The 14,240-nt window shown below is 38.0% G+C and overlaps 1 protein-coding gene and 1 long non-coding RNA gene across 2 annotated transcripts in view; one reads left to right on the top strand and one right to left on the bottom strand.

Moving 5' to 3' along the window:
- LOC120052799 (SLAM family member 5-like) overlaps positions 1 to 11,850 on the top strand; it is a 28,988-nt gene extending 17,138 nt beyond the window's left edge. Inside the window, exons 2-5 of the mRNA XM_038999926.1 lie at positions 8,386 to 8,718; positions 10,897 to 11,196; positions 11,504 to 11,599; positions 11,729 to 11,850. Of these exons, the coding sequence (XP_038855854.1) occupies positions 8,386 to 8,718; positions 10,897 to 11,196; positions 11,504 to 11,599; positions 11,729 to 11,781 (782 nt within the window). The 3' untranslated portion in view covers positions 11,782 to 11,850. The remainder of the gene's footprint in view (positions 1 to 8,385; positions 8,719 to 10,896; positions 11,197 to 11,503; positions 11,600 to 11,728) is intronic.
- Positions 5,713 to 6,883, bottom strand: LOC120052802. The gene is made up of 3 exons (XR_005477406.1): positions 6,846 to 6,883; positions 6,151 to 6,248; positions 5,713 to 5,925 (listed from the first exon to the last, which is right to left on the bottom strand). It is a non-coding gene; the product is annotated as an uncharacterized LOC120052802 (long non-coding RNA).
- Positions 11,851 to 14,240: the final 2,390 nt, after the last annotated feature.

A 14,240-nucleotide genomic window follows, 5' to 3' on the forward strand; every position in this document is an offset into this window, starting at 1 on the left:
AGACATGACCCTGTCCTGGTACAGAGGAGAGAAGAGACTCAACCAGACCAGCAGCCCTGACCTCTCCACCAACCTGTCTCTCCCTCTGGAGATAAAGCTACAGGACAAAGATATCTACAGCTGTGTGGCTGCCAACCCAGTCAGCAACCAGACAACCAAACTCAACATTGAAACGCTCTGCCTTCAGTTTGTAGGTATGTCATTAATGGTATTGTGCAACTTTTTCTTTGTTATTGGACTGGTTAATTAGTTTACTTGGATCCCCATTCACTGCTATTCTTCCAGCGCTGGGGGTTAGACACCATATAAAACAATAATATTTATCTACAGGAACAGCCCACACAAACAGCATTCAGTTAACATTTTTTCCCCCTGACTAAATTAAGCCAAAAAGTAGAATGATTTACCAACACTATTAAATTAGATTATGAGAAGAAACAGGGTAAAGTGTACATATTGTTTTGGGACTCATCACTTTGTTTCCTGTTTTTATTTTGACAGAATCAGGTCCTATTCTAATCACAGTCATTCCAATAATACTCGGCCTACTGTTACTTATCGGAATATACTGCATCTGGAAAAAGAAAGATATTAAAAGGTAAGTGACATATTACTTGAGTAGCCTAAAGAAAAAGTACTCCTGTCATGGTTGATACTGTATGTTTGTATGTATGGTATGAGCAGTGTTGAAATGCGCAATTATTTTTGTGCTCACTGTACAGGGTGCTGTGTATCCACCTCAGGGAGTCCAGAAGAGGAGGGCTCTGTGGTGTAGCCTACTCTGTCAGACCCTGCATTTCACCTTCTTCCCCATTTAAAAAAGAGAAGTCATTAGACTGCATCCCTGCCACTGTAAAAGCAGAATGCACATTTTGACATGAACAAAGGATGTGTTTTATGCAGCAAATAATCACTCCTCTTCTCTGTACCAACCTCTGTCTACAATTGTATTACTAAAGGAGTATTTTAATACTTAAACAAAGAGTCTGTGTTTCCTTTCCATTACTAATGTATGTTTGATAATTATATAGACCTGATCATTTGCTGAAGAAATTGACCAACAGTTGAATAAATATTGTAACATTTGTTTGTAAGATAGCCTTAAAGGGCAATTCCGCCACTTTTCAACCTCATATTAATTATTTCCAGTAGCAAACCAGTGTCTCCAGCACGTTTCTGTGACATCACGGTGCTCCTCACTTCACTGCGATTCTTATGTTTGAAAATCACTGTTTTAACTTTTTTTTAAATATATATATTTTTTACCCCATTTTTCTCCCCAATTTTGTGGTATCCAATTGGTAGTTAGTCTAGTTTTATGGCTTCAATTCCCTTACGGACTCGGGAGAGGCGTTCATCCTCAGAAACACAACCCAACCAAGCTGCACTGCTTCTTGAAACAATGCCCACTAAACCCAGAAGCCAGCCTGTGTCAGAGGAAACAGCATACACCTGGCGATGGTGTCAGTGTCCACTGCACCCGTCCCGCTACACGAGTGAGTCGCTAGAGCGCGATGGGACAAGGACATCCCTGCTGGCCAAACACTCCCCTAACCCAGATGAGGCTGGGTCAATTGTTACAACGCCCCATGGGATTCCTGGTCGCGGCCAGCTGCGACAGAGCCTGGACTCGAACCCAGAATCTCTAGTGCCACACCTAGTACTGTGATGCAGTGCCTTAGACCACCGCCCCACTCAGGAGGCCCTAAATGTTTTAACCTTTGATGATGCCATCACATGAATAAATGTATATATTTTTTCCACAAAACTTATACATGCACCATTTTCACATTTGTAGAGACTGGTATTGTGATGGAGAAAATGAAAATGAGGTTGAAAAGTGGTGTAATTGCCCTTAAGCTTTTGGCTATTTACTGTATTACAAAAGTCATATTGAACTGTGTTTGGTTGACAACACAGCAAATATCAACATTTAAAAGATACTGTATGTATCTAATGGTTGGATAGTTTCATCTGAGCCACTGGTTTAATCCTATTATTTAACTTCCATTTTTGGTTTAGTTGGAGACGTAAATCCAACATATCACTTGTTAACTTGTCGACAAGTTAATAGGCTAATTACTGTATTACAAAAGTGATATTGAGTTGTGTTTGGTTGCCAATGCAACCAAATATCAACATTTGAAGGAGATGTATCTTTTGTCACTGACTTAGTCTGGCTTTAATTCCAGTTCATCTTCAAATTAATCATTGATATTATCCAGAGTGGTGCAGTGGTCTAAGACAGTGCAAGAGGGGTCACTGCAGTACCTGGTTAAAATCCAGGCTGCCTCACATCTGGCAGTGATTGGGAGTCCCATAGGGCGGCACACAGTTGGCTCAGCGTCGTTGGGGTAGGCCATTATTTTAAATAAGAATTTGTTCTTAACTGACTTCCTTAGTTAAATAAAGGTCATGTTTAAAAAAATATATATGTCAGATTCACATCTCCATCTCAACCAAAAATCGAAGTTAAAGAATAGCATTAAATCAAACTTTATTTGAAGTGCATTTCATTTTTGATTGGTTTTGAGTAGTTCTATTCCTTAACTTATGTGAATCCAACAAATAAATGATTCATTTGTAGACAAACTGGAATTAAAGCCAAACTAAGTCAGTGGCACAGATGAAACTATCCAAGCAGAAGATACATCTCCTTCAAATGATATTTGGTTGCTGGACAACCAAACGCAATTCAATATCCAGTTTGTTTACAAAATATACAAATGATATGTTGGATTCAGGTCTCCATGTCAAACACATCATGGTTGATACTGTATGGTATGTCTGTCTGTATGGTATGAGCAGTGTTGAAATAGGCAATTGTTTTTGTGCTCACTGTACAGGGTGCTGTGTATCCACCTCAGGGAGTCCAGAAGAGGAGGGCTCTGTGGTGTAGCCTACTCTGTCAGACCCTGCATTTCACCTTCTTCCCCATTTAAAAAAGAGAAGTCATTAGACTGCATCCCTGCCACTGTAAAAAACAGAATGCACATTTTGACATGAACAAAGGATGTGTTTTATGCAGCAAACAATCACTCATCTCTGAGAATATGTTGTGGTAGAGAAGCTTGAGTATCTCGGACTGTATTTACACACAAAACACAATTCTGATATTTTTCCCACGAATTATTATTTTGACCAATCACATCTGATCATTTTCAGAGCTGATTGGTCAGAAAACCAATTAGTGTGTGGGGGTGGGGGGGGGGGGGGTCAGAATTGGGATGCCTGTCTAAATGTAGTCAAATCTCCTGAGGGCTACAGATGCATTGATTTAGAAGTTACTTTTCAAAATGTCTGCAGCAGTGGTACATCATAAATGTGACAAACTCTCTCTCAGGGTGACACCTAGTGCCAAGTTTGTTTGCGATCATCTAACAATAACCCATGTAATAAAATAGTGAACTTCCTGAAATATGCCCCTGACAGTGCAGTTATATAAGACATCTGCTGCAAAGTGGATAAGAGCCGTTTTGTATGTAGAAAATAAAATGTATAGATCTCATTTAGGGGGATTTTATGACTATGTAGATTGTCTAGAAAATGAGTACTATTAAATGGAAACAATCCATATTTATTACGGTATTAGAAGCCTCCAACTGGGCTCACCACATCATTTCAATATGGACATTTGGGTAATAATTGGTTCAAATGTTGATCAGTAGATTTCAAACTTTATTCACCGACTCAAAAAGGACAGACAGAAGTTTTTTGAAATCCCAATATGTTGTATGCCTTCAACCATCTAAAAGCATAACCAAATTCAAATGGAAAAACAACGTCTGATTTTTGGTTTAGTTGTCATTGAAATTTGTTATCACTGTGCATTCAACCATTTAAAAGCACAACAAAGTTAAAATGGGAATACATTTTGTATTTATACAAAATATCACTGTTTCATTTAATAGCACAAGTAAGTTACATTACAATTACAGTATATTGCAGTTGAGATTACATTAAAAGTATATAGTGCAAGTGATCAACGTTGTTCTAGATTCTGCACAGATCATTAAAGCAATTGTGAAGATTTCCACAGAGCTGCAACCTTTGTATGCTTTGTTGAACATGCACACTTGACATTTATAGTTACAGTAACCTCAATGTGGCCATGTATGTGTTACTCATTTTAAGGTTAAATAAATACATGTTATATTAGTTTGTAAGATAGCCTTAAAGGACAATTCCACCACTTTTCAACCTCATACTCATTATTTCCAATACCAAACCAGTGTCTACAGCGCGTTTCTATGATCTGTGGTTTAAAAAAAATGCTTCTGTGACATCACGGTGCTAATCACTTCAATGTGACTCTCATGTTTGAAACTCACTTTTGATGATGCCATCACATCGCCTTTTAAAATGTATATTTTATTTCTAGAAAACGTATAAATGCGACATTTTCACATGTGTAGAGACTGGTATTGTGATGGAGATAATGAAATGAGGTTGAAAAGTGGTGGAATTGCCCTTAAGCTTTTGGCTATTTACTGTATTACAAAAGTCATATTGAACTGTGTTTGGTTGACAACACAGCAAATATCAACATTTAAAAGATACTGTATGTATCTAATGGTTGGATAGTTTCATCTGAGCCACTGGTTTAATCCTATTATTTAACTTCCATTTTTGGTTTATTTGGAGACGTAAATCCAACATATCACTTGTTAACTTGTCGACAAGTTAATAGGCTATTTACTGCGTTAAAAAAGTGATATTGAGATGTGTTTGGTTGCCAATGCAACCAAATATCAACATTTGAAGGAGATGTATCTTTTGTGTCACTGACTTAGTCTGGCTTTAATTCCAGTTCGTCTACAAATGTATCATTGACGCGTCAGATTCACATCTCCATCTCAACCAAAATTCAAAGTTAAAGAATAGCACTAAATCAAATCAAACTTTATTTAAAGTGCATTTAATGTTTGATTGGTTTGATTTAGTCTTATTCTTCATTTTTGGTTGAGATGGAGACGTGAATACCACATTTCAATGATGTTAAAATTTGAAATCAACCAAAGCTTCAAAGCCTAGGCCTATATGTATTATCTATTTTTAGTTGGACCCTTTGTTGAATTTTAAACAATAGCTGTTGGTGACTTTGCAAATGCTATAAAGGCCTAAATAGTATCATTGATATATGACCTATAAAGTATGGTTACGTTTCATTTGCTATTTTAAACCGATCCTTTGGAATGACTTTCGATAGCAACAGTGAATCTATTTAGTTATTAAGAGATCTCTCAGTAATCATTCTCACGATAGCACATTGGTAATAGTCAGTGACAAATATCAAAGCTGGGCTTGGTTAAGACCCTGGATGGGAGACCAAATGTGTATATAGATGAACTGTATATAGATTAACTCTCCAGTAGGAGGTGCTTCCCAGCCTATTGTTTTTTTCTGATAGTGGATATAACGTTGAAGATCTGATGTTGTTTCAAAAGTACAAAATAAACATATGTTAAACAAGGTTTGTCTATGTTGAAAATTGGTTACCATGATGACATACACTGAGTAAACAATACATGCTCTTTCCATGACATACTGTAGACTGACCAGGTGATTCCAGGTGAAAGCTTCGATCCTTTATTTTTTTTTTATACATATTTTTTTATTTAACCTTTATTTAACGAGGCAATTGATGTCACCTATTGAATCTACTTCAATCAGTGTAGATGAAGGTGAGGAGACAGGTTAAATAAGGATTTTTTTTAAAGCCTTGAGACATGGATTATGTATGTGTGCCATTCAGAAGGTGAATGGGTTTCCCGTTCTTCTCTCCTCTGTACCAGCACAATGTTACCTCTTTCCCGTTCGCCACAGAACACACCACGGAACAGCTCCCACTGACCAACCGACTGTCTACTGGGGGATTATGTGGGGTGTTTCTGATGTTAGGAGTAGGCACTGAAGCTGGGACACCTGGAGACCAACAGTTATTACAGTGATTATTGGACATAACATTGACTAAAGATCCCAGCCTGAAAGATCATATTCATCATGAACAATAGCAAAGAGAATTTGTGGATTTACCATGAACAATTTAACTGTAAATACAGATCTTGTTCGATGTTGATTGAAAACTGGTCTCTTGATTTGATTTAAAACATACTCATGTAGACTGTGAATTAAATTGTGGTAGGTGACCTGTTCACGGATGATTTGAAGCTGATAAAGTCCAGTGTCGTTGATGGTGAGGTTTCTGATGGTGAGAGATCCAGTCTGAGCATCCATCTGTAGTCGGTCTTTGAACAGCGCAGAAGCAAAATTTGGTAAAAGAATTACGGTTTGTGCCGTCATTCTGATAACTCAATTGATTGAACATGAAATGGAATAATCTCGGTTTTCATTTCAATAATTTTTTTATACATTGCTGGCTTGTATCAATTGCAAAGAGTGGCAACTTTATTTGTAGTCGACTTTGAAGTTTTTAGCGATAGATTACGAGCTTTTTCAAGTGCAACAATAATAAAGATTGCTTTGGGAAACAGCTCGGAGATTTAAAGATGTTCCTATGAAGGTTCTACTGATTAACTTTTTTTTTAGCTTTTGGGAAACCGGGACCAGATTGTGGCAATTGACCCAGTTTCCTTTGTGCATCTACGTACTCTCCCTGTCTACACAGACAACTAAGACAAACCGTCAGCGCCGCAATACCGCTAGACCAAACCGAGTATCGCCCAGGTTGGCACACTGACACAAGTAATAAAAACAAGGACGAAAGACAAACGAGATGGTACAGGAGAGCACCCCGATGGAGAGACTAGGTAGCTGCTCCAAACTATTGAATAGCTGCGGGTAGCCTATACTTATGCGCTTATACAATAACATAGAGCTCTTACCAAGCGAGCCCTTTCTGGAATCCGCCGATAAAAGGAAGAGTTGAAAGTAGTGACGCGAAGTGGCGCGAAAAAACGAAACAGGGAGGGGCCTAACTGCCCTAACTTAAACTATTAACCGGGCGCCCGCCTGAAAGCGTAGAGCAAATGAAGCGGCTGTGAAGAGACCTCTGAAATCCCAATAATTGAGAACTATAAAATGACAACGCTTCAATATTTGGGAATATCAGTACTTTTCATCATCAGTAAGTAGGCTATTCCTATATAAATTGTACTTCGTGTTGGTGTTTGTTTTTACCCCCAAGCCATAAGAATCCTGAACAGGTAATCAAATGGCTACCCGGACTATTTGCATTGTGTGCCCCCCCCCCCCCCCCCCCCCCCAACCCCTCTTTTATACTGCTGCTGCTCTCTGTTTATCATATATGCATAGTCACTTTAACCATATCTACATGTACATACTACCTCATTCAGCCCGACTAACTGGTGCCTGTATATAGCCTCGCGACTGTTATAGCCTCGCTACTGTTATTTTTCACTGTCTATTTTACTGTTGTTTTTATTTCTTTACTTACCAATTGTTCACCTAATACCCTTTTGCACTGTTGGTTACAGCCTGTAAGTAAGCATTTCACTGTAAGGTTTACACTTGTTGTATTCGGCGCACGTGACAAATACACTTTAATTTGATTTGTTATTGCTGTAATTTACAGGCAGGTCTCCTCATAATGTATAGGCTAGCCAATTAGAGATTGCTTTGGAAAACAGCTCGGAGATTTTAAAGATGATCCTATGAAGGTTCTACTGATTAACTTTTTACTGCTTTTGGGAAACCGGGCCCAGGTTGTGGCAATAGACCCAGTACTACAGTTTAGTTTGTGGTGTCTACGTAATCTCGCTGAGTCTACCTTTAAACCTAACCTAACCGATGACCTGACCCATCACCTTATGCATTATGCCGATTTCAAAACTACTGGAAACTCAGAACTCTTCGACTTCAGGGCGTTTAACACAACTGGGAACTCGGAAGAAAACGAGCTCTTACAAGGAAACATCGTTTTGAATTTTGAACTGTCTTCCAACTCGGAATTCCAACTCGGGCCTTTTCCTAGAGCTCCGACTTTCCTACCTGAATTTCATGATTTTAAAAAAGAAGGTATATTTAAAACATACAATATACTTGCAGTGAAGCCGCTCAACAACTACTACAACACATGTCATGATTTTCCCAGTTGTCATGAACGTACCATTACCGCCCCACACCTGCATGAAAGTGACTTAGCCCCAAAACACTAAAACATAAATGGCTCCTAGCCTCCTACAAATAGGCAACTTTCTGTCCCTAACACTAAAACAAATAAAATGAAAAATACATATTTTTATAAAACTTAAACTAAATAAAAACTAGTAAAGTAGATCTGAAAACAAACTTAAGCTAAACTTAAAACAAAACCATAATAACCTTGACACACACACAGTATGATTTATGCCCATTGTCTTTGCTACTGAACAACACATTCATATTTTATTTGTTTGATTCCAGATCTGTTGGGAGCTGTGAATGCTGAAGTGAATACATTGACACGGAGAGAGAGGCAGAATGTCACTCTACACACTGGACTAACTGGACTACAGGCTGATAAAATATTTTGGTCCTTTGGTCCAGTCATTCCAAACACCTCAATAGTTGAGAGTCAGGTCATCAGAGGAGAGAACATCACAGAATTCAAAGGAAGATTCCCAGACAGACTGCAGCTGGACAGACAAACTGGATCTCTCACCATCAGAAATCTTACCCTCAACAACTCTGGAGTTTATCAGCTAGACATTTTCAATACACACAAAACATCTCAGAGATTCTATCTAACTGTCTATGGTGAGTGTTGGTTTTATATATAACAGTGGTTCAAGTGGGACCCAATGCCCATACCTTACAGTCATAGATGTGACACACAACATTACACAGTGCCTATAATATTCCCCCCTCTTTGACTTTTTCACATGTTGTTTTGTTACAAAGTGGGATTGACATGGATTTAGACCAATGGGATTTTTTTGTGATTCATCTACACAAAATACTCCATAATGTCAAAGTGAAAAGAAAACTCTATAAAATGTTCAACCCCTTTGTTAGGAGAAGCCTAAAATAGTTTCCGGATTAACATTGGCCTAACAGATCACATACTCTGTGTGAAATAATATAATATATGATTTTTGAATGACTACCCCTTCCTCTGTACCTGATAGGCTGCATACAACATCTGAAGGTCCCTAAGTTGAGTAGTGAATTTGAAGCACAGATTCAACCACAAAGACCAGGGAGATGTTCCAATGCCTCATTAAATCCATTCCATTTTATAGCACAATAAAATAGTTATTATAGGCACTATATTATTATTATTATTATATAAGAGGCTATATTATAATGCTAGCCAAGTTGTTGCAGTTTTTTTCAATCACTTTGGCACATTTTTCAGATGTAAGGTATATTTTCTAAACTCTTGGTACAGCACTTGTAATGCCCCGTCTTATGTTCTGAACCTTTGATTGAGGATTCATTTGAGGTCAAAAATCTTGCAACCCTGAGTCATTCATGAAAAATCATTTTTTCTTCAGAAAATAACATGAACATTTAATTTAGTCACCAATACTGTATATCAGAGAATGATATAGGCTCACCATTTAGTAATTTTAATGTAACATTTAACCTAATAGCACAAAATACATGACACAATTTTCAAAACGGATATTTTTGAAGTGCTGAATAGAATGAAAAATAGAGGATAAATAACATTTTCCATACAGTTTATCAAACTTTGGCGCATGTTGAGATTTTTTTTTTTACAGAAACAGTTTCTTTAAACAGATATAGGAGTATTGTGGCATGTATTGTAAAACAGAAGCCTACAGTAAAAGCTATTGATGTAGCGTACTGTATGTCGTTTCTGCCCCAAGCAACATTACACAATATCAACTTTTCTGTGACGTGTTACTGTAACTACTACAGGATCATCAGCCTAAATCATCAGCTTAAAGTGTATCAATTAAATTCTGATATTTACAACACCATTGTAGCGATGGTTATTATGTCCTCAGTCACCTAATCTAAAGCCGTATTATGAATAGGCCTAACCAGACATTGAGAATGGAAACCGTTTATGCGAATCACATGTATGTTCTTATAATAATGTGGGGTTAGTCATGTTATCCGATATCTTCTCTTTTGATCACCTGTCAAATCAAATAAACCATGTTTTGAGTTTGTGGTCGAACGCAGACAATTGGATTGTGCGCGCAAAACCTCTTGTTGCTCGGTAGCCTAAAATGCTCTGTCTGATCATGTATTTAGCCTAGGCCTACTTATCGAAACTTACAACTACAACGTGATCATATAAACAATTAAAACGTGAAGGTATATCAAAACGAATATTAAACGATTACCTTGTTTATTGTCCATTTCCTGGTACGAGTTTTGACTGTCAAACAGTTCGAGCTCATAGTTTATTCAGTGTAGCCTACGGGTATAATGGAAATAGCTTATGCCAGAGGAGGCAAGAGCTATATGATAATTTTTTGGGGATAATCCTGTTTGTTATTTGTGTTTGTATGTAGTGTTCAGCATAATTCGTCACTTTCTAAATTAAAAGCCTCACTCGGGCAAGGAAAAACTAGATCCGCATTGTTGCCTCCTACCTCACTGTAAAATCCTACCACTGTGTCAACGTCACACCAAGTATTGCATTGTGACGAGCAAATACTTTGAATATGAATGCAAATTGAAAGGGTGATTTTGTGCAGTGAACAAGTGACTGTTGTGTTGCACAGTCAATTGAAAATGTGCTTAGTTTTGAAATGAGCAGTTTTGATCTGTTTAGATTTTGGTGCTTAGAGTTGTGAAAATGTACCACATACTTGTGAAATTTACACCAAAGTAATAAAAAAAAACTGAATGTGCTCACCACACTTTTGTTACTAGTGAGAGTTGTACTCCTACCCAGAGGACCAATATTAATGACATGAATCTGTGTTAAATCATTGTATTTTTATATCCCAGCTCTAGTACCACTTCCTCAAGTCAGAAAAATCCCTGAAGGTGATTTTCTGGACAGTTCATCAGAGAAGGGGAGCTGTTCAGTGGTGTGTTCTGTGGAGAACCGGAGAGACATGACCCTGTCCTGGTACAGAGGAGAGAAGAGACTCAACCAGACCAGCAGCCCTGACCTCTCCACCAACCTGTCTCTCCCTGTGGAGATAAAGCTACAGGACGAAGATATCTACAGCTGTGTGGCTGCCAACCCAGTCAGCAACCAGACAACCAAACTCAACATTGAAACGCTCTGCCTTCAGTTTGTAGGTATGTCATTAATGGTAATGTGCAACATTTTCTTTGTTATTGGACTGGTTAATTAGTTTACTTGGATCCCCATTCACTGCTATTCTTCCAGCGCTGGGGGTTAGACACCATATAAAACAATAATATTTATCTACAGGAACAGCCCACACAAACAGCATTCAGTTAACTTTTTTTTTTCCTTACTAAATTAAGCCAAAAAGTAGAATGATTTACCGACACTATTAAATTAGATTATGAGAAGAAACAGGGTAAAGTGTACATATTGTTTTGGGACTCATCAGTTTGTTTCCTGTTTTTATTTTGACAGAATCAGGTCCTATTCTAATCACAGTCATTCCGATAATACTCGGCCTACTGTTACTTATCGGAATATACTGCATCTGGAAAAAGAAAGATATTAAAGGTAAGTGACATATTACTTGAGTAGCCTAAAGACAAAGTACTCCTGTCATGGTGAATACTGTATGGTATGTCTGTATGTATGGTATGAGCAGTGTTGAAATGCGCAATTGTTTTTGTGCTCACTGTACAGGGTGCTGTGTATCCACCTCAGGGAGTCCAGAAGAGGAGGGCTCTGTGGTGTAGCCTACTCTGTCAGACCCTGCATTTCACCTTCTTCCCCACTGAAGAAAGATAACTCATTAGACTGCGTCTCTGCCACTGTAAAAACAGAATGCACATTTTGACATGAACAAAGGATGTGTTTTATGTGTAACGGATGTGAAATGGCTAGCTAGTAAGCGGGTACGCGCTACTAGCGTTTCAATCAGTTACGTCACTTGCTCTGAAACATAGAAGTAGTGTTGCACCTTGCTCTGCAAGGGCCGTGGCTTTTGTGGAGCGATGGGTAACGACGCTTCGTGGGTGTCAGTTGTTGATGTGTGCAGAGGGTCCCTGGTTCGCGCCCGTGTCGGGGCGAGGGGACGTACTAAAGTTATACTGTTACATATGCAGCAAATAATCACTCCTCTTCTCTGTACCAACCTCTGTCTACAATTGTATTACTAAAGGAGTATTTTAATACTTAAACAAAGAGTCTGTGTTTCCTTTCCATTGCTAATGTATGTTTGATAATTATATAGACCTGATCATTTGCTGAAGAAATTGACCAACAGCTGAATAAATATTGTAACATTTGTTTGTAAGATAGCCTTAAAGGGCAATTCCGCCACTTTTCAACCTCATATTCATTATTTCCAGTAGCAAACCAGTGTCTACAGCACGTTTCTGTGACATCACAGGTGCTCCTCACTTCACTGCGATTCTTATGTTTGAAAATCACTGTTTTAACTTTTTTTTTTAATATATATTTTTTTTACCCCATTTTTCTCCCCAATTTTGTGGTATCCAATTGGTAGTTAGTCTTGTTTTTATGGCTTCAATTCCCTTACGGACTCGGGAGAGGCGTTCATCCTCAGAAACACAACCCAACCAAGCTGCACTGCTTCTTGAAACAATGCCCACTAAACCCAGAAGCCAGCCTGTGTCAGAGGAAACAGCATACACCTGGCGACGGTGTCAGTGTCCACTGCACCCGTCCCGCTACACGAGTGAGTCGCTAGAGCGCGATGGGACAAGGACATCCCTGCTGGCCAAACACTCCCCTAACCCAGATGAGGCTGGGTCAAATGTTACAACGCCCCATGGGATTCCTGGTCACCGCCAGCTGCGACAGAGCCTGGACTCGAACCCAGAATCTCTACACCGCCCCACTCAGGAGGCCCTAAATGTTTTAACCTTTGATGATGCCATCACATGAATAAATGTATATATTTTTTCCACAAAACTTATACATGCACCATTTTCACATTTGTAGAGACTGGTATTGTGATGGAGAAAATGAAAATGAGGTTGAATAGTGGTGTAATTGCCCTTAAGCTTTTGGCTATTTACTGTATTACAAAAGTCATATTGAACTGTGTTTGGTTGACAACACAGCAAATATCAACATTTAAAAGATACTGTATGTATCTAATGGTTGGATAGTTTCATCTGAGCCACTGGTTTAATCCTATTATTTAACTTCCATTTTTGGTTTAGTTGGAGACGTAAATCCAACATATCACTTGTTAACTTGTCGACAAGTTAATAGGCTATTTACTGAATTAAAAAAGTGATATTGAGATGTGTTTGGTTGCCAATGCAACCAAATATCAACATTTGAAGGAGATGTATCTTTTGTGTCACTGACTTAGTCTGGCTTTAATTCCAGTTCGTCTACAAATGTATCATTGACGCGTCAGATTCACATCTCCATCTCAACCAAAATTCAAAGTTAAAGAATAGCACTAAATCAAATCAAACTTTATTTAAAGTGCATTTAATGTTTGATTGGTTTGATTTAGTCTTATTCTTCATTTTTGGTTGAGATGGAGACGTGAATACCACATTTCAATTATGTTAAAATTTGAAATCAACCAACGCTTCAAAGCCTAGGCCTATATGTATTATCTATTTTTAGTTGGACCCTTTGTTGAATTTTAAACAATAGCTGTTGGTGACTTTGCAAATGCTATAAAGGCCTAAATAGTATCATTGATATATGATTTATAAAGTATGGTTACGTTTCATTTGCTATTTTAAACCGATCCTTTGGAATGACTTTCGATAGCAACAGTGAATCTATTTAGTTATTAAGAGATCTCTCAGTAATCATTCTCACGATAGCACATTGGTAATAGTCAGTGACAAATATCAAAGCTGGGCTTGGTTAAGACCCTGGATGGGAGACCAAATGTGTATATAGATGAACTGTATATAGATTAACTCTCCAGTAGGAGGTGCTTCCCAGCCTATTGTTTTTTTCTGATAGTGGATATAACGTTGAAGATCTGATGTTGTTTCAAAAGTACAAAATAAACATATGTTAAACAAGGTTTGTCTATGTTGAAAATTGGTTACCATGATGACATACACTGAGTAAACAATACATGCTCTTTCCATGACATACTGTAGACTGACCAGGGGATTCCAGGTGAAAGCTTCGATCCTTTATTTTTTTTTATACATATTTTTTTATTTAACCTTTATTTAACGAGGCAATT

Source organism: Salvelinus namaycush, chromosome 8 (genome assembly GCF_016432855.1).
Source record: "Salvelinus namaycush isolate Seneca chromosome 8, SaNama_1.0, whole genome shotgun sequence".
NCBI lineage: Eukaryota > Metazoa > Chordata > Actinopteri > Salmoniformes > Salmonidae > Salvelinus > Salvelinus namaycush.